A 27,656-nucleotide genomic window follows, 5' to 3' on the forward strand; every position below is an offset into this window, starting at 1 on the left:
TTTATTACAAAAAAACCTTCCAATCCTCAAACAACCACCAAGGGAAAACCATAGAAGCAAAAACTGATGTGATTTCTTTAAATCATTCTAATCCCTGTCAGAGGTCAGGCAGGAGCACAGGTCCTCTGAGCATCAGTACAGAACCACTGATGTTCAGAACACCTGAAGTTCATTGAGCTAGCACAGCAGCTTGAGGAGGTCTGGACTGCCCTGTGATCTGTCATTTGAACTTCTCAGGGCTGGTTCCTCAAAAGCCAACATTAATTAACCACTGAGCAAAGAAAGGGCAGTGACTGTCAACCAGGGGCTTCAGGATGCTGTACTAGAAATTGATCTGTATACAAAGTGCTTGGAAGAAGAACACTTGAACAAAAGCCACTGGAGGTGCAGCTGAGCTAAACACCAGCAAACAAGGAAGATATTGGAGTCCTGGTGATGTAATCTTGGACTGGGAGTAGGTGGGATTCAAATGTCTTGGGAACACTCAAGCCAGAGGGAATTTACAACTGTGCCATCTGTCCTTTACTCATTTTGTAGATGGCTTTTGGAAGAGAAATAATACCATGTTTCTCCTTCAGTTTAACCCTACTGGTGATTGACTGCTGGCACAAATGCTGTAACATTCAGCCCAGGAGATGACACACCAAAAATAAACCTAAACAAAATGCCCTGCCCTGTCACTTGCTCACAGTCCCTTTTCTGTGGTATTGTCTCCAGCTGAAACCACTGCTTCTCAGCTTTTCTGACTCAGAGGTGAGAGGAATAATTTTGGTAAACCTTGTCTTACAAAACTCAGCTTATCAAATCGACCAGGAAGAACTCAAAGCAAGCTGGAGATCCATTACCTTGCAGTTCTTAATATCACCACTCAAAAAGAAGCTTGTTACTCAAATATGGGTTGGCCACTCTCAACAGTACATGCAGTGAATCCTCATCTGATTTATTCATGTACTGTATGCCACAAAGCAGCAAATTTTGGCCATGTTTAATAAATTCATTTCTGAATGGTTGCTGAGGTTAAATTGTGAAAGTAAACTATATGAGCTATGAAAATCAAAATAACCTGATTTGGGAAAAGTCTGAGAAAGTCACCACAGTGACTCCTTCAAGTCCAGATACCTAAGTATTGTGGCTATAACCTGATACCAATAATATTTTTTTTTTCTGAAAGAATTTAATTATTTTGGCAGCAATACTAATCTTCTACAGGTCATGAACATTTATTGAAAATCTTTCTGAAGAAAGAAAGGCACAATCCCCATGTCCAATCTTCCTGTTGCTGCAGTGTATGTTTGTGATGGGATCACCCCATAGATTTTGACTTTTTGGTAAGAAGGGTGATATCTAGGGACATGTTTCATGTCTTCTCTTCCAAAACCAAACAAAGAAAATGCACATTCCCATGGTGAAGCCAAGGGTAAGGCCACAGTCCATTGGCTGTGTCAAGGCTCCAAGGGTGACATTTCCCAAGTGCACAACCAGCAGTGCTGGCTGCTAAGTGGTTCTGAAGTGTGGGAAAAGAATTTTGGGAAGCACTGCTTTCTTCCTTCTTGAGGATTTCTATTAGGAGATTATTGGTGAATTTTCACTTTGCACAAACATCCCATCAACTCCAAAAAAGAAAAGAAAGAAATAACACCCTGAGCTATGTCTGAGAGCTTAATCCAGCCTTGCAAAAGCAAACACAGACCCAATGGTTTCAGTGGAGTTACAGATGGCCACTAAAGGTACAACAGAGCTGATCTGTTCATATTGTAGCACTGCTTTCCCTAAGAAACTTTTGCTTTCAAAGGAATCAACCATGTGCAAAGAGCCTGCAACAATTAAATAAACTAATAGAAGGCACACTTGTACTGTAAAACTTTTCTCAGTAGTGGACTTTACCAGCTAATACAAGTCAATGCCTTTTGTCCATTTAACATCAGGATCTAATGACCCTGTCACAGACTGAACACTGATCTGCAGAATATCAATTATTGTACCTGCATTTCTGCTTCCCACGGTGTCCTACAAGCATTAAATTGGAATCATGCATAAGCACAGTGCATGTCTCAGGAAGAATTTGTTCCTTAGAAGCCACCTCAGCACTACAGCAGATGGGCACAGGCTTTATTGCCAAAGAGACAGAGAAGGAGAGAGAGGAAAAGGAAAAGTGAGAGAAGAAAGTTGCTTACTGTTTCGAGGCTTCTCCTCATCCATGCCTTCATCTTCATTTTCTGGATCAATGTCTTCTGCTTGAGTTATCCAGTCCAAGTATCCCTTCAGATCCTCCTCCAGCTGCTGCTTCTCCCGCAGCTTCTGGAAATCGCCTCGAGCCTTTGCCTTCTCTCTCTCTTTGGAAAACTCCCTAGCAAGAGGGAGGGAGGGGCAGGGCATGGGGGGAAAGAAGGAAGAGATGGAAGGAAAACAGTGGGTTAGGCTGATTTCCTCTGGAAGGTCTCCTCAGTGTGTGCAGCACACCCAGCTGAGTCTGTTCTCTCACACGTGTGGAGCATCACACACTTGTGTCCACATTTCTATCCACACTTAGGAAAACACTGACACCTCTCCCAAAGCTTTCCTTCTCAGCATGTGATTGACAATTCAAACATAACAAATATTTAACATCATGTACAATTTTATGCACACCAGGCATTTTCTAACATCCTGCAAACACTTGATATTCTCCAACAGTTATCTACAAATATCTATATGAATAATGGTTAATGGTGAACTGTTTGACAATAATCTGACATCTGGAGAGTGAGATGGTGGCTCTAGTTTCTAGGTTTTAATCTGTGTTTAAGATTTTATATGTAATCACAACTAAATTGGGCTAGTATAAGTGTAATTAATGGTACTCACAATCCTGTGCACATTTAATTATGGACCATTGCACCCACAGTATTGGAAAATATCATTAAATATTCAGACCTCAAAGTTTTACTGAAGACTTTCATCATGTGAGTCAGTTATATGACATGAAATATATTTTCAAATCTCACACTGGGTAGACAAATATGATAAATTATGGGCAGACAAAACTAATAGATCCTGCCAGAAAATGAACAGAGTAAAATATTTGATGATAGTTTTATGAAGTAACACTGTTAGGAATATAGACTTAAAAAAGGGCATGAGAACAAGGATTTCCTGTTGCTTAGTTATGATCCTGGGTTCCTGGATTTGCCTTCTTTTTGGCTGTGCTCCTTCTCCTCTTTCAGAGACACCTATACAGCAATAATTATTTTTTTTCAAGAAATGCTGACCTCCCTTATTTAGAGACTCATGTGGCTCTAAACCAGGTTTTAATGCTTGTGTTTTAAAAAGTAAGCTTAATGATTGTGAAAATTGCTGGACCAAGAGTACTCAAGCATTAAGTGTTTTATCTGCTGAAGCATATCACTACACAAGACACACACAGCAGATAAAAATGGCCACTCTTCCTAGAAAATACAGGCAAAGCCTCCCAGTGCATTATCTGTTGCTCAAGATTGTCAGCAATTGATGGATTTATCAAAATTCTTCTCTACTTGGCATTTGTCTTAGCTTTGCTCCTGCAGAAATTAATAGGAGATCCACCACTGATTTTGGTGGCAGAATATCAGTAAAATGAAAATCCAAAATGTCAATTTTGTGAGTGCCCTGTGACTGAGATGGAGGTGGTTTCTAACAGTGATGGTGAGGTGCTTTCCTTGTGGTCCAAAATCTGCTGGAAGACTAACATGGACTTCACATGTTTTGGGTCAGGTTTTCAGAATTATGAGCTGTGCATGAAAACAACACTGCAGCAGGACCAAAGCAGGATGATCCCTTAATTTCCAGCCAAAATGTGTGACAATGTGTGCCAGTGTCATCTGCACCCCTGGCACAGACTCCCAAAGGAGTCTGATAACAAAGGTGGAAGTGAGGAAGAGAACTACTGGCCTGAAGTTAGTTCACAGTCAGCTCAGGGTCCAAACTCAGCCTCAAGGCATGGAAAAAATGAAAATAATGAATTTTTCTTATACTGGGAGTGATATTTTACTATATACAATGTGAAACAAACAAATAACCCCAACAATAATAATAAAAACTGTACAAAGATTGTTAGGGAAAAAAAAGTCCATCAATGGTGGTTATATTTTCTGCTTCAATAACACATTTCCCCTGGGTCTACAACAGTGCCTTGTCCAAATTAAAAAATTAAAAAAAAAAAAAATCACTGAATAAAACTATGTATTATTGAGCCTGTTTGTTAAATCAAATTCCAATATTTCAATTTTTAGCTGGTAAAAAAAAATCAAATGGGTCCAGTTTTGAAATGGGCTGAACCTAGAGTTTTCTAGCACAATGCAAAATACTGTGATAGCCTCATGTAAACTACCTGCAATTCCATGTTTCTTCTCTTGGTACATGATAACCCACATCTCAGATGACTCTCCAAAGGAAAAAACTGGTTTAAATTGTCTTAATTTCTACCATTAAACCATTGAGAACAGCTGGCTCAGGAAATTGCTGTTGCAATTTAAACATCCTTCCATGTGGAATGGCAAAAAAAGCTTTTGATGGAAGTGCCATGTTGAATCTAGAGGTTGTCTGCTCAAAAAAGGCTGTGCTGCCATGGCAGGGTAAGGTCTAGTGAACCCAAAACACCAGTGTAAGAGTGGGTGAATCTGATTGTTTTCACCACAATTCCTTTTGTTTCACTTGGGTTTACTTCTCCCAGAAAATTATAGAAATGGCTGCCAATGGGAATATCAGAGAGATGTTTTCCCTGCTTGGGTTTAGGGTGGGTCAAGGTCATAAACACCCAGCTCTGCACCATGTGCTGTTTCAGAAGAAAATTTCTCTTTCTCATCCCAGTGGTGGAATTTAGGTTTTTCTTGTTGATTTGATTTCTCACATTTAGAGGCGAGATGGAAAGTGAGCAAAACAGCAGAAGAATTCTAGCAGCTCAAAACTCTTCCTTTACTACTCAAAGTGGAGCAAAAGCCTCCAAATCCACCCTGAGAGGAAGGAATGGGAAGGGTTGGAAGAGGGGACAGAAGACTCAGAAAAACACCTGAAAGGTCACAAAAACTTCTCAAGGAGGAGCTACAACCATACCCAGCCTCCTGCTCACTCTGACCTCTCTCTTGGCAGTAAAAAAAGGCAAATTTAAACAAAGCAAAAAAAGCAGAAGAAATGCCTGCTCTCCTGCCCTCCATTTGCCTTAGGCAGCTGATGTTTGGCCTGTGTCCTGGGATTTGGTTTAAAATATAAAGGAAATGTGACTCTCTATTCCTAGGTGTGCTGTCTGAAGGTTGAACCCCCACTGCCTTTTTTTTCCCCCCCTCATTAATTAATGGAAACAGATGTGAACATCTCTGATCTCCAGCAACTTCTAATCACTGTCCAGAGGAAAGATGTGGGATTGTTTTGTCTGGGCTTGGGGAGGTCTGCTGTGTGATCTGCTGGCTGGATATTCCTTTGGAGCACATGAATTTTATATTGTGCTCAGCCAAGTCAGGAAGAGATTACACATATAAATACTCTGACATGCTATTTAGCCTAGTATGTGATTAGTAAATTCACCAGGACCATGAATGGGTGACATACCTGAGGAAAAACAAATTACAGAAGAGCTCTTTCAGCAGAGCAGAATTCAGCATTTCATTTTGCAGGTGCAATCAAGGTGTCTTTGTGAGTACAATTAATTACACTTATGTTTTCAGAAGTGATTAAACCTCCCCCCAAGCTAATCTGTCATTTCTGAAGTCTACCTACACAACGTGCCTGCTGAAGCTCCTGAAATAGATAAATGGGGCAAAAAAATGAGAGATGCCCAGAATGGATATTCAAAGATAACCAGGAATGTATCTAGAGCAGACAGGTGGATCCTCAACACAGATCAGACTAATAGCTACAGCAAGTCTCCAAGAAAGAAAAGCTGAATCTGCAAAGTGAAGACACTTTGTAACTCAGCAGAATTTAGAACTGCTTTAGAAAGTTCATTGTTTAAGAACTGCTTATTTAGACCAAAGTAAAACTGGAACATTTCTCCCATCATTTCTGTGTTTTTTCATGGGTGCAAATTCTTAAATTTCTTTTCTCCATTTGGGGACATTTTTGCAGAAACAGTGCAGCTGTCATAACACTGTGGAGACAGCCAGAAAGAGTGACTCACTCCTAAACAAGGTGAACTTCATCTTTAATTTCAGTTCCCTCTACAGACTGCTTCCATCTCCTACCACTAGCTCTGGTGCTCTAGCTGCAGTGTGGCAGGAGATGGAAAATTTAGGCCTCAAGACACTTTCTTGAGTTGAAAATTAAAGAGAGGGAATTAAGTTGTTAATTATGCACAGGTACAAATCCAAGTGGAGGTAAATTGAATTAGCAGTGCTTCAATACTATGCACTCCTCATGGCTTGGCTCACAGGCACTTTTTATCCAACCATATAATCTTTAACAACGTTTCTATATTTCTATATTTTCTATATTTCTATATAGAAATATTTCTATTTCTGACAGAACAGATCCCTTTCCCTGCCAGCTGATCATCATCCCCCACTGGTGCTGACATCCTTACCTGCTGGGCAGAGTATCCACCTGAGGAATTTCAAAATCCTACCAGAGCATCACTCTCCAGATGCACAAGCACAGACTATTGCCCAACATTTCATTGATGGGATTTTCTCCACACTTCCATTACTGCCACTGTCACAGTGGCTTGTCCCCTTCAGTGGAATCATGAAGATAAAAATAACATCTTTTTCTATAACCTGTGTCTTTGCCAAATGGCCAAAGGTGGATCTTTCCCCTGGTCCCACTGCTGCCCTTCCCATATTTTTGGCCCAGGTATTGAGGACATAATTTCTATGAGGCATCAAGTCCTCTCTCCTGCTCACAGATCATTTCCTCTCTTTTTATCAAAAGACAAGAAGGGACTTCAGGGCTGCCCATTCAGGCATCAGGTACAGGCCCTAATCAAACTCATTTAGAGCTCATCAAAGGAGGCAGGATGGCAGAAACAAAAAGAGGATGCAGAAAATCCTCATACCAAATTTATCTGTGCACACAGAATGTCTGTAGCCCCCAGTCATGCCCAAAAATGGAACTGGAGGCCTAATCCTAGATGATTTTTTTTTTTTTTAATCTTGCAAGGAATGTTTGCTGGCTTGATTCCTTTAATTATGTGGCTCCCCAGGGGCAGTAAAGTTTTTAACTACTGGGGACAATATCAATTGTTTTTAATCAAAGCTGCTAAAATGATGCTTTGCAGTGAGGGTTATACTGCAGAACTGAAATCCAGCTGAATGTCTGGATCTCTTAAATATGCTTAAACACTAAAAGGACTTCTCTCCTTCTCTGTTCATCCTTGGAAAAGGTCAGAGGGAAATGAGCTTTTCTCCCTGCATCATGCACAACAGAGAAGATGGGCTGACTGAGGAAGGAACATGCCCAAGACTCTCTCCAGGGAAAATAATCTCCTGGTAGGCTGTGCTTTAGATGTATTAAACAATGTAAAAATTTCTCCTGTGAGCAGACATAATTTGGCAGGAATCTCATCTGTAGATGTGGAGGGATTTGTCTTATTTTTCCTTCAGTCCTACTGGCTCTTCCAGAAATTTTACTATAATCCCCTTCTACATGTGGATTGCTTTGCCCATAGGAGAGCACAGTGCTGTCCTCTTCCCACAGAGTACAGGGAGAGGAATGTGCTACAGACAAAAAATTCTCTTATATTGCTTTGATTTAGTCAAAAGGCTCCTTCTGTGATACAGGAATGCTGAATTTTGCTATTGGCACAGCAACAGCCTAGGCCTTCTCTTAGGATTCTTGAGATCAACCCACCACTGATTGTTGTTTTGGTAACCAGAGAGGAGGAATAGAAATACAAATTTTTAAAAAAATAAACAGTAATAAAACATTTTCCTGGTACTGCTTACCCGCTAAGCACACCGAGAACCAAGTTAAGTACAAAAAATGACCCTATGATGATTAGTGTAACAAAATAGATCCAGGGCCAGTCCCTTCCTATGGCATCATTGACCTGGAAGAGTGGAATGATAATTAGTGAGACAAGCTCAGATTCTGAGCACTGCAAGGCTCCAGCCAAAGAGATCCCAAGTCACCAGCAGGAAGATTCTTCAATAGCCAGTTTTCTGGAAATCCTTCAATTGCCAGTTTTCTGGAAATCCTTCAATTGCCACTTTGGTGACAGGTTGACATGAATAATTTTGAAGGCCCTGAGGTTGAATTTCTCAACCCCTCTTTTGTTACCTGTGTCGTCATTTGCAATATTTGAACATTTTGTCAAAAGTGTTTCAGAGCTGATGTGAAGCTTCCTTGGATTCAGATTTTTAATCCCTCTGAAAGCATCCTGGTGACAGGGAAGAACCCTTATTATGGAGTCTTGCCCTGTAGCATTGGAAAAAGGACACCAAAACTGTCAGCTTACCCGCTCAACACACCAAGAACCAGATTTAGAACGAAAAAGGATCCAAAGATGACCAGACTGACAAAATACACCCATGGTAACTCATAGCCCATAGCGTCCTGCATCTGGAAAGATGAAGGAAAGTTAGAAGACAGAGAGGGAAAGCAGAAATGATTAGGCAAAGGAGCAGATGGAAAGGTTTGTAAACAGAGCCTAGAATCATACCGAGTGTTTCTGTGTGTTCTTTCTGATGTGACCACTCCTTTGATTGCTTTTTTCATCTGTTTCCTCACAGTCAGTGACTAGCACAGCCTAACATATAACAATGTGTCCTACTGGGTGCTCAAAAACTGTGGATTTACTTTTTGGAATTTACTTACAACACCACAAAGGGTCCACCCCCTGAATTTTAAACTTAAATATGACCCTCTGCTGCCAGGGAGACTTATCTTAGCATCAGAATCTGTATTTTATATAATATCTGTTCTAGCCCATAATAACATATTGTATATATTTTAAAAGCATCTAGTACATAAACACTATTTCATTTGGAATTCTCCTTCAAAGCTCAAAATTTTGAAAAGTTGTTGGATACCTTAATAAAATCTCACTTCCATAATGGTATAAAAAATAACAGAGTCCCTTCTTTACTCTTCATAAACACTTATCTTTGGATCCAGACGTGGCATCATTAAAGAAACAGATGGTGGTTAACATTTTCAGGAGCACTAAATTGATTTATGAACATAAATTGCAGACTTTAAAGCATCTAAAGGCATAAAGCAATCTACATTCCTTTGTTTTCCACTCTTTTGAAAATTTTGTCTTCTCTTTCCAGGAAAATGCTCTTTCCTTTACAACCTAAACATTTGTTGGAATCACAGAAGAAATAGCCTTCCATACTTGGGCAATTAGAAACACTTCAGGGGAGGTAATTTCACTCAAGATTCATAACAACTCAGGAAAGGAATTTCAGCCCTTCAGTAAGACAAGGCAGGAGAGTAACACTAATTTAATCAGTTCATTGGGGATGGAAGTCCATTATCCATTTTTCTTCTAAAGCAGAGTCACTAAAGTCCTTGTCTGGCAAGAGTCCACAGTCAATGGACCAGCCCAGAACTCCATCTCAGGGCTCCTTCAGCTGTGACTGAACTGAAGTAGACTCATTAAAAAACAAGCTCAAAATCTGCCTCTGTGAAAACAGTTCATCAGCTCCTTCCTCTCAGGATAAATACATTTGGTGGGCAGAAGAGCACCTGAGCTGCTAACATTCCCTAAGCATAATAAACTTCTTCCCTTTATAGAGTTTTGCAGGATTTTTCAGTTGGTTTATAAATCATACCCTTTATGCTTGCAAGCCACATTTCATCCCATGTGACCAAAAAACAGCACCCCTGGTGTCTACTGCACATCAGGTCCTTAATGAGAATAAAGCATCATCAAATATAAAGATGGAAGCAAAAATTCACCTCAGACCCCCTGGGAAACCAGGAAGGCAAAATGTAAATGCCCAAGTTGGATTTCAGGAAAGAAATGAGATTTAACACCCCCTTCTCTCCTACAAAGAACACCAATATCTATATAAAGCAATCTGCACAAACAATGAGTATGGATGACTTCCAGAAACTACCATAAGAATTTACCACTGTGGGCACAATGATGAATTGACAACCCTCTAATTATGATAGATGGTGATAAAAAAGCCTCAGCTGCATGGTATTTATCTCCCAAGTTTGGGATTTTTTTGTCAGCTGGGAAAGCAGAACTTCTCAAAGCTGTGGTACAAGACAATCCTAAAGATCAAAGGCCAGGGTGCCAGGTACAGAGGTCAAGAGCATGTCAGGAGGGGGGAAAAACCTTCCCTGGCATGAAGAAATTTCCAGATGGCAAGAAGCTTCCAGCATGTCCTGGTGAAGTGTATAACTAGAATACAGTGTACCCTGTTATTCCCAGTGCCTGCACAAATGCATAACAATTGTACCAGCCAGCATCAGCACAAATTAGTCCAGTAAAGCAGACCTGCATTCTGGTACAGCAGAGCACTTGGGACTTCCCAGACTGAAAATTTCAGAGGTCAGCTTTTCATCTGCTTTTTATTGCACATTTATATACATACCAGAGAAGCTGAAGGGCAGAGCCAGCAAGAACTTGTCAAGCAGAGAGAAACTCAGTGTTTGGCAGACAGCTGAGTCTGTCTCAGTTGCTGGACTTCCCTGTGTTTGGTGCTCTTGTGTCATTTTTCCTTACTACAGATGAGATTATTCCATTATTATGAGATTATTCCCGTGGGACTGACCCACAGATGATAGGAATGCATGTTATATGGCCATATAATGTTAAGTGTTTGTTAAATTATGGTAAAACCTCCCTGCAATAAGGAAACAGCACACTGTGAGCTCACTGCTTGCTCCTGAAAAACAACAGCAGGAAAAATGCAGAGAAATTGGTTGTTTGGTGAAAGCTGGGGGAAAAAAAGAATAGGAATGGACTTATTCAAAACAGCAACAGCAAGGCCAGGAGTGTTGCCATTTGCACCCTCCTGAGTGCAGAAAATAAGTCTGCAAAATATATTTTGTACTGTTGTCCCCAGTGAAGAGGAGCTGGCTCAGTTACAGGTGACCTGCCTGGGGTGGACAACTCCAGGTACAGCTCAGTTTCCTGGTGCCTGAATGCAACACTTCTCCCTGAGTGCTTCCTACCAACCCCAGGAATCCCACCAGAAAAGGTAAATCATCTCCTAAATTCACAGTTCTCAACAAAGTGTCTCATATCAACCAGTGTAGGTCTGAATTACAACTTTCAGGTGATTGCAGCATGTAGGGAACAATTGTTACATCAGCTGGAAGCACAGGGTCAGTGGGGATCTGCAGATTGTCATTTATGGAAATAATTCTGCTTTCTGAGTCAAGCTGCCCAGCCTTCCACAGCTCACATCTCAACACTGACATGTCACCATTCTCAACAGCTGGCACATTTCAGAGCATCCATGCATCATCTCCCAGAGATTTTGAAGATAAGGATTACTTCTCATTATTATTTCCTGCATACCCTCTCTGGCACTGTGGGGACATCATCTGGCTCATCATGCTTCAGCTTTCCAATCTGCAGAGTGGGACACTACCTTGCTGAAGAAACCACTGAGTTTCATGACAAAAAGAGGTTATTTCAGCACATATGAGGTCTGTTGGAAGAGCTCTGTCTTTGCCAAGCATCCTTAATTGCCTATGGCATTTCAGCAAAAGTTTTTCTCTCAATGGGACAGGTTATCACCTAGAAATAACACCAGAAATAACTCTGTACTCTGCTGATCTCAGTTACTATCAGCAGTTTCAGTAGGAAGGAATAAAAGTCTTTCTTAAAAGACCTTTGTGCTTTTGTCTTCTGATTCTTCAGGTGAAGTCGCATTGGCAAGGCCACAGGAGACATTCATGCATTAGCTGTTTAGACACTTTTTTTTCTTTCCCAGGGATAATAGTCTGGCACATTTGCAATTTACACAGGCACCACAGCTCAAAAACAATGTTGGAGGCATTTAACCTATTGCCATTGTGGTTGAGCATCACCCAGCACAGACTTTCAGTCACTTAATGGGAGGAGTAGGCACAATCCAAACTCTGCTGACTTCACAATTCACACCCTGACACTTTGTGGTGAATGTCTTTCAAAAACATCAGAGGGTCACAGGAAAAGTTTAATCCAGAAAAGGGCAGCTGCCACTGGAAAGTAGAAAGCTGAATTAAAAAAATAAATAGATATCTCCCTCGGTGCAGAGTGCTGGAGAGCTGCAGCTTAATGGAAAGTAAGTTAGGGCACCTGGGCTAGGCTTCTGTTCCTTGAATAAATTGTTAATTGATTTATAATGACTATAGAATGTTGTGATAACATTTTTTTAAATGCTTAGTACTAAAATATTTTATAATGAATTGAAATATTCTATAAGGAAGTGTATAAAATTTCACAGAGTAACATTCATTGAGAGGAGCAGTGTATTTGATAAAATTAAAGGGCAACAAATTTGGAAATTTTGCATAGAAATGCCATTTTCTGTAACCTGTCTGTGGAATTTACTGCCTCAGAAAACAACCTAGCCAAAACTAATGGTTATAGACAGCAGCAAGATCTCTAGCTGAAACCAAATCTTTCTTGTGACAATCTAAAATTGGAGAGTATTGGGAGCAGGAAACAGCAGAAATAAGAGATAATCTTAACTGTCATTAATATTTCCTCTAACTTGAAGCCTTTTTTTGAAAACCATCTTTTTCAGGAACAGTACTTAAGCATCCTCCTAACTTTTGGGATGTGTAGAAATTATTTCCTCAGCTCAGATCAAAGATTTCATGACAGGCAGAGCTCAGGGGGTACATAAAGGTATTGATGAGAGATTGGGATATTTATCATTGATCAATAAGGTTTTGCTTAAAAATATAAATTTTCCCTTTCCACCTCCTCTTTTCTTCTCTTCCCATGAATATTTGGGTGAATTTCATTCACATATAACCCCATGGAACTAAAACTTTAAACTCTGTCTTTTTTTATTTTTAATAGGATGATGCACTGTTTTGCACTGAGAGAGAAAAATGTTCTCTGCTGTAGTCTTTAGTCAGAACTTGGGTACAACTCCAATTATAATAAACAAAGGATGGAGCTTTACTCTTCACAGCTATAGATGAGTTGACAATATTAAAGAAAAAAAATATCCATATCACAGACAGGAGGTAAGTGCTACATGTCAGACAAGGGTTATGTGACCTGGGAAATAGAACACTCCCACTCTCACACTATTTTCTTTGGCTCATTAAAGCTCTTTGTTTCTGAAACTTTGCTACATTTGAACAAAAAAGATGCCATAAATCCATAAATCCTTTAGAAATAATAAAGATAGGGTAAATTTCCTACTAAGTGTCTTTATACATCTGTCCAGTGAAGAAGGAAAACTTTGAAAGATCTGCCTTTCCTCAAGCTAGATATATTGCATCAGCAGAAACAGATAAAGAACAAAATATTCATCCTAAGTGAAAAAAATTGCTGAGAATGTGACACAAATAAATCAACCCCTAAATATGCAGGAATTCAGTGTTGTTAGTTCTGGTAATAGATCCTGTGCATAATTTTTTTATCTGATCTCTAAACTGTACACTGCTTATGTTATACTGGAGCTTTTTAATGTAATACTTGTAATAATTGCATTAATGATGTAATTTTAAAGGCATTGTAAACCTCACTGCTTTAACAAGGAAATTGCTTATTATTATTATTATTCACAATTTCTAACTTCAAAAAACTGTAAATGCTTAAAAGAAGCCCCAGAAAGAAGAAAGAATGATGTGACACAGAACTAAAGGTTGAGTTACAAGGGACACAGTACTAAAATTGACTTTCTCTGTATTATAGGCTCAATAAGCATTTTTTCCAACCTGTGTGGCAAAGAATGAGATTGTTTCTTTAGCACACAGAAATTCTAAATCTGCTGGTTTGTTTGGAGCCTGAATGGGGTGAGGTTGCTGCATATCAGGTCAACAAAGATATGAAAAAAAGCAACTTTTACTTAACAAATTCCTGATTGCTCTCCACATACACTTCAATAAGTCTATAGACACAACATAAATTCTTCTGATTTCACCATTCAAAAAAGGAGCAAGGCAAGGATCACATTTCCTATTAGCCAGCACATATCCTAAAAAGTGGATTTAATGCATTATTACACTAAGGACTCAGATTCCATCTTGTAGATCCTCCATTATTTAAAATCTAATTAATTGTCTTTGCTTGGTTGGTTTTTAATCCAGCAATCATGCATGTGCATAATTTAAGGCACATAAATGAATAATTCCGCTGAGGCCAATGGTCAATATTATTGTTACCAGTGGAAATGAGCTGGTGTGCACAAGGGCTTTGCTTGAATAGGTGGGGCACAGGACTGGGAGGAATGTATGATTAGAAGTTTCTCTTCAGAAATTTCTCAGGAAAAAAAATTGAAGCTTAATGTACATAGTTACTAAAAAATGACAAAAACATTGAAGCATTTCCATCCATAAATTCTAGTGCATCATGAAAACTATTATCCTCTTGTTAACCTGGAATAGTCTTTCAGATGTTCTGAGTCTTTTGGACAGGTGGAAAGGAGTGGGAAATTAAGGTCTCAGAGCTGACTCAAGGGAGAGAGATGGAGGTAAAAAAATCTAAAAAAACTCCAAACTTTGTGATAAGCAAAGAAGTAAAAACTAAAACAAACTAGACTTATTTTATGGACTTAGAAGCAATGGCTTTGCTCTTAGTCTGGGTAGAATATCTTGCTAAGCATCAACACCCAAATAGTCTTACAGGGATACTAAGCCACAGTAATCCTTAAAACTATTCCTAAACATCCACATTTTGTAGCTGGTGCTATCAGATGGGTGCAAAGGAGACACCAGAGCTCAACCCAGCTTCAGTCTGAACAGATGGCAGTCAAAGGAACAAGAAACTGGTCCTGTTTTGACAGTCACATTTCTTTCATTTTAAAGTACTGAAGGAAAAGGGAAATTTTAAGCTGTCTTCTCCAAGCTCTTAAGGCTCTACTTACTGTGTTACCTCAACTATGGAATTTTACAAATTCTCTCTGTGCCTTCTCTTTTTTCAGTGTCTTCATGAGAAAGGCAAGACAGAGATGGATGAAGACAAGGGCACAGGGATCCTGAACCAAGGCAGAGAATGCTCCAGACAGGTTATTCTGCTGTACAGCCACTGTAGAGTAAAAATTAATAATGTAGGAAAGATTCATCATGTGTTGGCAGCAGGAAAAATAAGAGGACTCCCATGTGTAGCTTGGTCCCCCAATAATTTTGTATTTTCTGTAGTGATGGAAAGAGCAAATTAAAATTCCACTCTGAGGCAGAAACACTGGCAATTTGTACAGAACTCTCTGCAGGAGCTAAATGGAGCCATTAACTGAGAAAGGACTGCCTGGATGAGGACAACACAAACATCAAGATTAATTTGCAACAGGGAACCCTTGAGAAAGAATCAAAGAAACTGCAGCAGTGGAAGGTGAGCCCAGGAAAGAGAAGGGTAAGGTGGCAGACAGATCTGAGAAGGTGGAGCCTGCACAGGTTGCTTCTTCACCTCTCCTAACAAAGACTGAAGCTCTTCAAAGATCAAAGATGTTGAATCTGCCATAAGAGTCCTCACCCAATACACCTGCCCTGATCCAGGTGAACCATGATTTGTGGTTTATTAATTAAAAGCTTTTGGTTTGGCTGTAGTTCATTGCTACACTGTCTGATCTCCCTGACAAGAGGGTGCAGTCTCCAGAAGTGACTCTAAAAAGTCAGAGAAACACAGAAAAAGACCAAGCTTTCAACTATCTAGTCCTAGATGACTGATACTGACTGCATGCTGTCACTGAGTCCTTCCACTGTGTTTTTCAGCTCTCAGTACATAAGCACTGAACTCCACAACATTATTTCCCTTGTTAGTAAAGTTCTACATTCATATTTCATCTGTTTTCAGCCTGGGTGCACATTGTTTTTTACAGCCTGATGTTCTTTACCAGACTGAGCCTTTATGGAAAATACAAGGTCTCTGTCTGAGGGTAAGGAAGAGAATTACAGCTTGCATTCAAATATCAGCAGGTCAAAATGTCTGTGGCACACAATGGTTGAGCTGAGCTGTTTCCCACTGCAAATTATTTCTGCTGAAAACACTTCCTGATCCTGTGCTTCTCCACACAGCAGTTTGTGCTTGCTGGAGAGGTAGGAAATCACAGAACCATTAAGCCTGGAAAAGGCTCCTAAAGATCAAGCCCAACCTGGAATCAACACCCTGCTCAGCACCAGAGGGGAAATAATGTGCTTAGCAGTGTCCTAGTTAAATCTGGGATTTCAAATGGCCTTCACACAAGTTTACTGCACAACTTCAACAGATGGCAAAGGCCATCTAACTTCACACTTTTCAAAATAGAGGAAAAACAGGCTCTCCCTTCACTTAAAAAAAACCAAAAACCCAACAGTGTTACTGGCTTTTGTCTTCAGAAAGTTGCAACTTTTATTAGCACTAATAGAGATATGTACCATCATGGCAAGTCAGCTATCTGAAGAGTGGATTTGCTGACAAAATCTCAGCATATTAAATTTTGTTAGTACAACTACCCCTGGAAAATTCCTCTATTCAGCTAGGGGAGAGGAAACAAAAATAATCAGGAAGGTACAATTTATATGTCCTCCCATCCACCTGGAATTTTGTGCTTTCTCTGTTTTTCTGTGAAAACTGGAGGGTGCTGCATATCTCTGCAGCATGTTTGGCAATACAGGGATTCTGAACTTGCACTAAAAACATCATTTACATCAAAGAAAAATTCTAAGCTCCAATAAAACTCTTGCTTTGCCACCTCACTCACTTTCTCCAGGCTTAACACGTACAAGAGAAAAAAAAAAAATAAAAAAATGAATGTATCTCAATTCAGTTTAACATGGAACACGTTAACCAAAAGTGAAATGCTGAAATTCAATTACTGCCAAGTGATAAAGCAACTCACACTCTAGAGCATGCTGAAACTGCTGTGCTTTGAGGGTGTAAAAATTCCACCAAAACTGTTCTCTCAGAGGTGAGTGGATTTTTTTTTCAGTGGTGGCCCAGGTCACTCTGTCTGCTCTGGAGCTGTCTGGGTCATGCAGACCAGTGGGGGAAGAACAGGCCAGACACTGATGTGATGCCCAGGCTGAGCAGGACTTCCCACAATCACATCCTGCAGTCTGCTCTGCCCAGCCCTTGCTCTTGGCCCATTCTGCATGTTGATATAGATGATATTTGTCCTGCTTATTCTGCTCCTCATGGATCCATAAGCAGTGGAAGTTCATGCCATGGGTGCACCTGCAGTGCTCTGCCAAAGCCAGGGACCTTCATGGCCATGCAGGCTCTCCTTTCTCTCTCTGACTGAGAGTAACCTCCAAAAATTGCTTGGATTCATGGGACTTAATCAGGATTTGAATCCAGACCTCCAGAGGTAAAAGCCACAGAGCTTTGTGTGAGCTGCCTTATTCCCACACTTATATTTCCTTATATATAACTATTATATATAGAAGTATACACTTATATGTAAGTATTCACACTTATAAGTGTGTACAACATTTGTTTTTCCCTTTAAAAGGTAAGGGTTGGGCTTTGAGAGTCACCCAAGAGCCCAAAGGCTTTTTAGCCACAGTTCTTTCATCACAGCCACTGCAGCAGTTCCATCTCTTACTGCTACTCAGTTATGCAAAAACCTTTTTGCCCTTTAAAGTCTTTGGAAATTCACTCCAAAAGAATAAAGTGCTCAACTCAAGAATAAAAATATCCCCTATGATGGTGGTGTTTCCAAATCTGAAAAGTTCATTTTGTCTTAGAATTCTGGGCTGTCCCTTCCCACCTCTGTTTGTTTTGTGTTTACATTTGCATGGCTGATTATCCAGAAAGGATTTTCTGCCTGTATTACTGTTTTATAAATGCTTCTATTTATCTCAGTGTAGACTGATAGCAAATTCTTCCACAACTACATCAGAACAGCACTGATTGCTGCAGGCACAGGAATATACAAGCACACTACTCATTGATTTCCATAGTCAATTAAGTCCTTAAAAATAAAGACTATGAAAAACAGCACTGTAAGATGTAGATAATCACCACCTTCTATAATAAGTGAAGGTAAGACTACCAATTATTATTTTGTACTTGATCAGTATATCCCAGTTTCCTCTGTATCCAGCTCACAATCTGGGGATCCTAAAAAAATTCTACATTTTAGGTAATTAATCCAGCTTCCAATTGTGAAATCACACCCAAAATTCTCAAATAAAATGTACAATATCTAGAACTCCTGGCACACAGATAATGAGCTTTTATCTGATAGGCACACAGAAATATTGTCAAAGCTCAACATTTTCTCCCTTATATCTGATCTAAATCTGCCCACTTTCCATTTTAATTCACAACATGCCCTTGTAAAAAGGGCCTCTCCAGCTCCCTTGTTGGCCCCTTTTATGTGCTGGGAGGTCCCCCTGGATCTCTCCTGTTCTCCAGGCTGAACAACCTCAGTTCTCTGAGCTGAGAATCCCAGATTTTCCTCATAGGAGAGCTCCTCCAGCCCTCTGATCATCTCCACATCATCCTCTGCACTCATCCAACAGCTCCATGCCCTGCCTGTGCTGGGACTGCTCTTCACTCATCACACTGAGCCCTCAAATCCTGCCCAGGCAGAAATCCCTCAGAAACCAATGAATAAAGCCAATTAATGGACCAATTCCAATTGCAGGCAGGAAGGATTTAATATTCACAGTAAGACTGGTGAAGATTTAGTTGTATTGCCTTTTGTCTGAAAAGCAAGATGCTGAAACAAGTTAAACTCAAAATAAACAATAATTTAATAAATGGTTCTAGACACAAGACTTGTGTCCTGACCTTGGGCATATTTCCTTGTCTTTTTCTTTCCCAGGATCTAGATAATGAACCAGTCTGTTATTTGTGAATTTGTCTAGTAGATATGGGTCCACAGCTAACAAAACTGATGATATTTTTTTTTTCTTGATAAAACTGGTGGTAGGGCACAAGAAGTGCACCCAAAAACAGAGGCACTCAAAATCCCAAGTTGTGTAGAAATGTCCCAGCAGTTTAGCTCTTAATTTTATAGCTCCAGGACAAAAGAATAAAGATTAAAGACAAGAGAGGTCTCTGTGGTGATTAGACAGCAGCAATTAGGATACAGTCTAAAGAAAAGCAAAAGAAGAAAGAAAAGTGAAAGGGCAAGAGAGAGACAGGGCTGTTATAAAGGTCCTTCCCACACAGGAGCACTGGGCAGAGGGTCTCTATTAACACCTCCCATAACCAACCCCAAAAAAACTTATTTTTAATAGAGAGTTTCTTTTTCTGCTGAGGAAGAGGGCTGAGCAGTCCAAAGTTGAGTTCTGAAGGGCTCATAAAGACTTCATCTCACACAACAAATGTGTTGAACAAATGTTGAGCAGCAGGTTTTCGTGGCAGGTGCCAGTGAATAAGTCACTGCTGTTACTCACTTTCAAGTCAGTGGTACAGCAACCAGTACTGGTGGCATGTGCAGTTGTTAAGGAGGAAAAGGAAAACAGATTGAGGTCAGCATTTATGCAAATTAATGTGGAAACTGCTTTTTCAGTGCATTGATGCTGTGGCCCTTCAGTGCTCTGAACTGTGGCTCCTCTCCCCTTACCCACCACTGCTGCAGCAGATGGAGATGAAATAACCTCTGTTGCTCATACTTGCCTGCTTATTCTTTGCAAATTTTTCACATTCATGCAACCCCCTGCCAAAAAAATGATAAAAAAAACCCCAAAAAACTCTCAACCCCACAACAATAAAAGCCCAGCATTTTCTTGGAGGGGCAGAGGAGGATGGGGAATAAACACCATGGAAACATGTAGACAGATATATTCTTAGAATCAGATAATTCTCTTTTATGAAAAGCCTTACTAATTCAAGCTTAAGTGCTGCAAGAATAAAGGGTTAGAAGGAAAAACACAGCTGGTGAAAATTGGGGGTTGCAGCTCTGCATTTGTGGCAGTACCTCTGAATTTCTCACATCTTCCTCATTGGCTGCAACAGGCTGGAGGAGGGGGGTGAGAAAAGCTCACAGAATCTGTCAGTGCTGTCAGCAAAGTAAATTACATCTGTTGTTCAACTTGCTCTGTTTTGATTTCATGAAGGGAACTGTAAGGGTGACTGCAAGCCCGTGTTTCTAGCTGATTTTGCAACTCTTCAAAGTATGATCTCAAAGACTGAGAGGTGGAGGGAAGTTCCAGGACAGTTCTGTTTAATCTCTGCATCTTTGTGCTTCTCTCTGCTGGGGATATGATGCTCCTGAAGGTTTGCACTTACTCAACCTCACTGCACTGCACTTTTCTAGACTATTAACTCATTTTCTTGCCTAGGGGCTGGGCAAGAATAACAAAGATTTTTTTGAATATTTGGACATCTCTTCCAGGGACAGGTTAGTGCCTGGATGTCATCCAGGCTTGGCCTTAGCCCATCCATAATAATACCACACTCTTTAGTTTACATTTAGAGCCTTGAGGTAAATTGTTCCTGGAGGAGCTGCATCTTATTTTCGGAGACTCAACCAAGTATTCTCAAGTGTTGTCCAAATGACATGGGGCAGAGCCAAGACTCCAAAACTGATGGCAGGCTCAGGGCTGCTCATTATTAATATTCTTCAAGCAGATCAAGCAGAATTACTCAATCCTAGAATTCAAGCTGTAAGGGGCAAGCAGAACAACTCAGGACCAGGTTCTCCACTGCCCAGCTATGTGAACAATACAACAATTTCCAATTTCCCTGTGCTTTGTTTTCATTTGTATGTACAATTGCAGGGCAGTGGAGAGACCAGGCGTGTAAAACTGAGGCTGCAGTGGATGGATTTGCATGCAGTGTCACAGTCTCCAGCTGCAGAGAGCACATTTCACACAAAGATGAAAACCTTTCTAGAGCAGGGCACTGGCTGAGTTGTATTTAACTCAGGAACAAAGCTTCCCCTGAAGGACAGCAAACTGATGAAAAATAATTAAAAAAAAGATCCATTAGGGAAGGTTGAAAGAACTGAATCTCCTCAGATTAGAAAAAGATTAAGTGAAGACAAACAATGCCTACAAATATGTAAACACTATGTTATAAACTGCTCAGAGATTAATTTTCCTCCTTAGTCAACAAGACAATACAAAACAATGGACTGCAGCAGAGGCTGATTACAAAATACCAAATGATTCAATTTGCAACATGTGGATTTTCATCTGCTGCTGGAAGTTTCCAGGATGGGTGGGTCTTCAGAAATGGACCTTGGTGCCTGCACCAAGAGAGCTGCTAATGCTGGCTGATCATTCATTAAGGAGAGTTTTCAGAATAATGACCTCAAATCCTTCTATAATGCACAGGAAAAGTTATAATGGGATATATTACAAGAGGTGCTGTCTACTCAGTGGTTCCATTTCCCATGGGGCAAAATAAACTTGTAAGAGTGAGGCAGTACAGGAGATGTGTTTGTAGAAACACTTAATGCTCCCTTCAACAAAGATCAATTCTTCTGTGAGGAGCCAGCAAGGCTGTTTTGCACAGATTTTCCTGTCCAACATAGTTATTTCACATTAAAAATTTGGCTCTTTTAAAGTAATTATCCTACCTTCCATGATAGCAGTGTCAAACTGTTTTCCCTAACTTTTTTTTTTTCCTATTTCAAAAGAAACCAATCTACTCACAAATCTTATCTTCTAAGAGAGAGAGAGAGATTGGAAAATGTATTGATCTTAGTGATGCCAAGCCCTTTGTGGAAATAAAAGTTTATTGCTTTGCTGTCTCTGATATCTTTTTGTGAGGATGTGAATCACAGGCTGGGAAAGAATATTCTGTGAGAAAGGAGAGAGCATTCCCTACCCAGGAAAGCCTGGACAGGGAAGCAGGAAGAAAGAAGCAGGAAACTGGAGTTAAAATTTGAAGAGCTATTTAGTGAATTAGGAGTCTAGGGCTTGTGGAAGGTCACACAGCTTTCCAACTTTCCAACATGCAGCTGTAAAACTTGCAAACTGTGGCATGGGACAGACATTGGCTTCATGTAATGACTGCCAAATGCTGAAATGTGCTAAGCTCCCTCCATTCCCACTGAGAAGAATGCAGAGGTCTAGGTATCTTTCAAAAGTTGGGTTGTGTTTTGATTTTATTTTTTTTATTTTTTTTTAATGAAAATAAGAAGATATAATTGAGAAGCACTTATAGGAAAGTTCAAAGCAAGGGAATTGCTCCATGGTCTCAACACTTCCAGCCAAATAATTCAGCCCAGAGCTTTATCTGTTGTTCTGCTGAGTTTTAGGTCAGGACACATTTGCAGATTTAGGAAGGGAGCAAAGAAAACCCTTTGCATCCACATGTATGTCCTTGGAAGACCAATCTCAACAGACACCAAGGTCTTGATTTGGCATCTGTAAGTCCTCATGTTGTCCTATGACTGCATGTGAGAAATCTCAACAGCACGATCAAGGTTTTGCAAAACACAAAGTGAGATCCTGACCTTTTGAAATTAATGAGAATTTTGCCATTGACCCCAGCAGGACCCCAGATTCAAACCTTGTTATCTACCCTGAATTGCAGAGGAGCTGGGAACATGAAAGTCTGCTTGAGTTTTGAATGCTCAGCACTTTTAAATATTAGCCCATTAGCTTATATTGTTAAATTTAATTTTTGTCTGCAAAACTGTCCTATTTGCAGTCAAAATTTTCTTACACTGTTTTTTGGTCTGTGCTTTCAGTGTAAAATGGACAACAAACTCTGCATTTCTAATTTAAATAACTGTGCAGGTTTACTTCCTTATAAAGCAAAATTTAATTTTTGTGACCTCACTGTGGTTTCAGGGGATCTTTCAGAGCTGAGAAGAGAATAGCCTCCTATCTCTGCACCCTGTGGAGATGCAGCTCCCAATGGGCTGTCTATGACAAGTCTACTCCTCCTCAGCCAAAAAGGCAAAGACTGGGAAAAATGTAATATATGAGTCAGGCTGCAGTAAGGAAAGAGTGGCTCACAGTGAGGTTAAGATAGATATTTGCATCCTGCCTCACTCACTAAAATTCTTCAGCAATTGAAATGTTGCATCTTTTCTATCCTCCTCTATCCAGAGCACTCTTCCTTTTGGCTAAATGAAGCAGGAATGCCCTTGCCATGGACTCTAACCCTGACTGTATAAACCACAATAGGTCTGGTTGGATATTAGCTGAAATGGCAGTGTGAGTGTTTAGAGGCTGTTTCTACACATAAATATGAAAGCAGTGGTGATTCTCCTAGGTGTGCCCAAGCAGCACCTGCCCCAGCATGGCACAGACCCCTCTGCAGAAGGAAACACCTCAGACACCTCCTTTACCAAATGGCAAACACTGAGCAGAGCTGAGTTCTGTCTGCTTTGCCATATGGGACAATAGCTCAAAAATTCTTAGGATTGTTTCCAGCAGCTTAACCAAAAATGTCTCCCAGCTCAGTTCAGGTATTTACTCAAACTTTGTATTTCATGGTCTTTAAACACAGGTGATACTTTTTTTACTTCATGAAATAAATTCCCTCCTCCTCAATTACTGACTTTTTTCTTTTCTGCAGTGTTAACTCCTATCTTTTGTCATTTTGTCTGGGAATAACTGGGAACTGATGATGACAAATGTTTCTGCTCTTCCCACAGCAAGCATTCTAACAATGCCATAATCTAAAAGGCTCCCTATATGCATGCCCTTAGAAATAATGACCATCAATCTGTATTAATTTAAGGTCTAAGATCAGCATTCTGTCTCTAAAGATAAAATAAGAACAGCTCAGGAAATCAGTGGAAAAAGAAAAAAAAACCTGGCTGAATACCAAACAAAAGCCAACAACTAAAACCCAGTTTGCTGCAGGGACACCATAAAAATCAGATTGCCTGCTGCAGTCATGGTAGAAAATCTTTTGGAAGTGAGTATATGCTTTTGGCTGCTGTTGTTAGATAGCTGATAATGAGTTAAACATGATTCATATCAAGTCATTAAAATGACTCATGGGCCCTAAAGGGTGGGAATTGGAAGGGTCTTTCTTAGCCCATGTCTTTGGAGAAACTGATGATAACTTGTGGAGAATTTTCACAATTCTGAATGGTATACAGGACCAGAATTATTTTAATTTCTTCTTCTGACATCATTTAGTCTCTCCTGTTTCCCCTGTAAATAAATCTTCTCAATCACACACAGCATGGAGAAATGTGAGCTAAATGTGGTAAAAAGACAGGTATATTATATGTAGCCATAGTTGAACTGTGAAGCAGTTTTGGCCAGTTTCTCTTCTGACTAACTTCTGCTCTTCATTATTTTATTAATTTATACCCTCTATTCTAGCAATGGCAATTTTTTTTCTCTGAGACCCCTTGTGGTTTGATCTCTGCCCTTTATCTCAGGCATTCAAAGGAAGCTATAGTCACTATTCTAATCTAAGCTTAAGAACATAAAGAGGCAACTTCTAGCTGCTCCACACAGAGACCATCCTTTGCAGCTAAGCTAAATCTTCAAAGGGAAATCTTGCAAACTCTAAATCAGTGGTGGGTAGAAGGCAGCTTCAGGCTCATGTTTAAGAGAGAAGTTGACTAACAGTGCAAGCTGCCTCAGTCCAGATTATCCTTTTGTGTGCCTTGAGCCTTCTTGAGTCAAACTGCATCTTGCATTTTAACACATCCAAACATCTGGAGAACCAGGTGTGTCATGGAATGCCAGATTTACAGGTTGGGTCTGGGTTAGTCTTGTACAGACAGGACTGTGCTGTGTGTGAATGAAAGTCCTAGGTTATAACATACTGCTGCAAAAGCTGATGGCCACAGCTGCATCCAGAAACACATTTATTTGTGATTTACTGGTGAAAGCTAAACCTGATATTAACTCCTGTAGTACAGTTGTATTGCAGTGAATGTCCTAACACATTAGGAATTAAAAAAATTCAAACTGAAGCTGCTGAAATGCCCAGAATTAGGCTAGAGGACAAGATCAGACTCCATTTATATTATATATTACAGGTAATATTACATTTTGGCTAAACATGTGAGTATGATTGATACCAGTATCAAAGCTAATAGCATTTGAATAAATTCTTCTATGACAAAAGTCATAATCAGGAGCACTGCTGGAATTGGTGAGGCCTTTCTCATCAAACCCATGAGCTGAAGAGTGCAGAGCCTTTGTATCACAAATGAGCACATGGCTGTCTGTCACAAATTCTTCTACATCAGCAATCTGGACATGTATGAGATGTTTCACTCCTGCAGAGAGGGTCTTTCAATGACACTGCAAACCTCCAAATCAATAAGACATCTGCTATCACTCAGAGTTAAAATACCAATGGAAAGTCAACATTTACACTTGATTTCATTGAGATAAGCTGAGTTAATTCAAGCTCCATGCTAGCAACCATGCCTCCACTCTAAACCAGCAAGAAAGCAAAAGCCCCCAAGTTCAACAGAGCTGTGAGCACGAGCAGGACTCCCAGTGCTTTCCAGATACGTACCCAGTAGAGCACATCTGTCCAGCCCTCCATGGTGATGCACTGGAACACGGTGAGCATGGCAAAAGCAAAGTTGTCAAAGTTGGTGATGCCGTGCTTGGGTCCCTCCCAGCCCGCCTTGCACTCGGTGCCGTTCTGGCACTGCCGCCCGTGGGCAGACTGGGGGGCACAGGGCGAGGGATCATCCTCTGCAGGTGTATCTGGAAGGAGGCAAGGGGCAAAGAGCGTGTGACACACTGATCAGCCAGTGGAAGGATGTCAGATTGAAACAAATGCGTTTTGCACGGATTTCTCAGGAGTACGCACACGCTTCTCGCTGCCGCGCTTCGCTTTCCTCTCACAAAAAAATAACAGCCAAGCTGTCAGATTTTATAGTCAAAACTTTTGTTTCCCAAAGCAGACCCTCCTGTGAGGAGGAATTCATGCCTGTCAGCATGTCAGGGAGCATTAGACCAAGCCCATCGTGTTCCATCAGGCTGCATGTCGTGGTCAGCTGTTGCTGCTGAGACCTGGCACCCCGGTCAGTCCTGGAGTGCTACATTTTTAACAGATGCAGGTATGTATATATCTGTAGGGGAGCTGGTAATTATGCTTGTTTCTCATCTTATTATGTGGTAAACAATGTAATTTTTAAAAACTGTGATCACATTCTGATCACGAAAGAATGCCAGAAACAGTAATATCAGAATTAGATGCTGTAATGTAAATACTTCCAGACAGAATGGAGAAAAATACACCCACTTTAAAGATGCAAACCAGAGTGACAGTTCATTATATCATCATTTCCAGAGAATGAAATCTGCCAACATTATAAAAGCAGAAAATGCAGAACTTCTGAAACAATTTTCTGCTGTACACTATTTTCATATGAGCTGAACTGGGTACTAGGCATTAATACCCTCTACCACATGAGAAATAGCTGCTGTTCAAGATCAATAAATCAAACAAAAATGAACAGATGGTTTGATGAGTGACAGCACAATTGAATTATTTTGAAATATGAATATTTCTTTCTCCAAATAATTTGAAATAAATACATTTCCTGGTGGATTTGATGTAAAAAAGTTTTTTCCCATTAATTTAATTTTGCTTTCTTTCTGGTGGCACTTCTAACCGAAGTTGCAGCCTGTGACTAAAAAAAAAAAAAGATACCGATGCCATGAATTATATATTCCTTTACAATAATACTGGTTTAAAACAAAGATGCATTTGTGTATGAGGTTAATAATAAAATATATGAGTTGCTAATTTCTGGGACACCATCTCCTGTGTAGCTCAGTCTGCAGCAGCCAAATTGTGAAATCTCTAAGTAGATAAGCAGTAGATAACTCAACCCATCTCCTGTGCCAGAATAAGTGCTCTATTACACATGGGAAAATCTCTGTATGTCTGTGTGTGCTCCCCTTACCTATCAGTCCCCCTTGCACATGGTAGCAGGTCTTATGCATCTTCCCCATGAATAACTCCAGTCCAATGATGGCATAGATAATAATGACAAACAGCACCAGCAGGGCAATATGCAACAAAGGGACCATGGCCTTGATAATTGAATTTAAAACCACCTGGAGACCTGCAGAGAAAACAGAAGGAAGCACTTATATCAGCAAGAGAACAAAATTCAGAGTGGTTACAAATTGCACAGTAGTGTTTCAGTTTCATTTTGTTCCCCTTCATCTAAACTCATTGTCTTGATCACCTAAACTCATTATCTTGATGATGTAAAGATGTGCATTTACAGATTAACTCTCCTTAGATGATCCCAACATTTCAAAAACTTACCACACAGATCAAAGTGACACGGTTATTCCCTTACCTGTCACCAAAATGTCCCCATCCTGAGGAGGGAATACATCAGCTATTGCTTGTTCTTGAAAAGCTGCCCTAAGGTGCTGCACACATGGTATTGAGAAGAGTTAAACAAAACAAAGAACAGCCAGGCCTGAACAAGGATGCCCAAGAATCCCCAAACCCAGACTGAGTGAGAGCTCCCAGCCCTCTTAGCACCTTCCTCTGCTCCAGCAGTGCTGGGTTTGTCCCACGATTTATGGATCACCTTTTAACAGAGGCTGCCCAGAAATGAGCAAAATATTATTACATGGTTGTTAAGGCATGAGACTGTTGAAAGTCCTAATCATGAGCCAGCCAAACATTCCCAGAATGGCCCAGGGAAGGTGACTTGTAGCCAAGTTTTGCTGTACCCTCAGATGCACTTGACTCAAGCTGCAGATTCATGTGCCTCCCTCTGTCTCCTTCCCCT

At 40.2% G+C, this 27,656-nt stretch overlaps 1 protein-coding gene across 1 annotated transcript in view; it reads right to left on the reverse strand.

Annotated features, from left to right (window-relative positions):
• CACNA1C (calcium voltage-gated channel subunit alpha1 C) overlaps positions 1-27,656 on the reverse strand; it is a 419,556-nt gene that overhangs the window by 126,567 nt on the left and 265,333 nt on the right. Inside the window, exons 6-9 of the mRNA XM_056511189.1 lie at positions 26,808-26,969; positions 25,403-25,599; positions 7,890-7,993; positions 2,175-2,347 (exon numbers count right to left, since the gene is read on the reverse strand). Of these exons, the coding sequence (XP_056367164.1) occupies positions 2,175-2,347; positions 7,890-7,993; positions 25,403-25,599; positions 26,808-26,969 (636 nt within the window). The remainder of the gene's footprint in view (positions 1-2,174; positions 2,348-7,889; positions 7,994-25,402; positions 25,600-26,807; positions 26,970-27,656) is intronic.

The sequence above is a fragment of the Oenanthe melanoleuca genome, chromosome 1A, assembly GCF_029582105.1.
Source record: "Oenanthe melanoleuca isolate GR-GAL-2019-014 chromosome 1A, OMel1.0, whole genome shotgun sequence".
Taxonomy (NCBI): Eukaryota; Metazoa; Chordata; class Aves; order Passeriformes; family Muscicapidae; genus Oenanthe; species Oenanthe melanoleuca.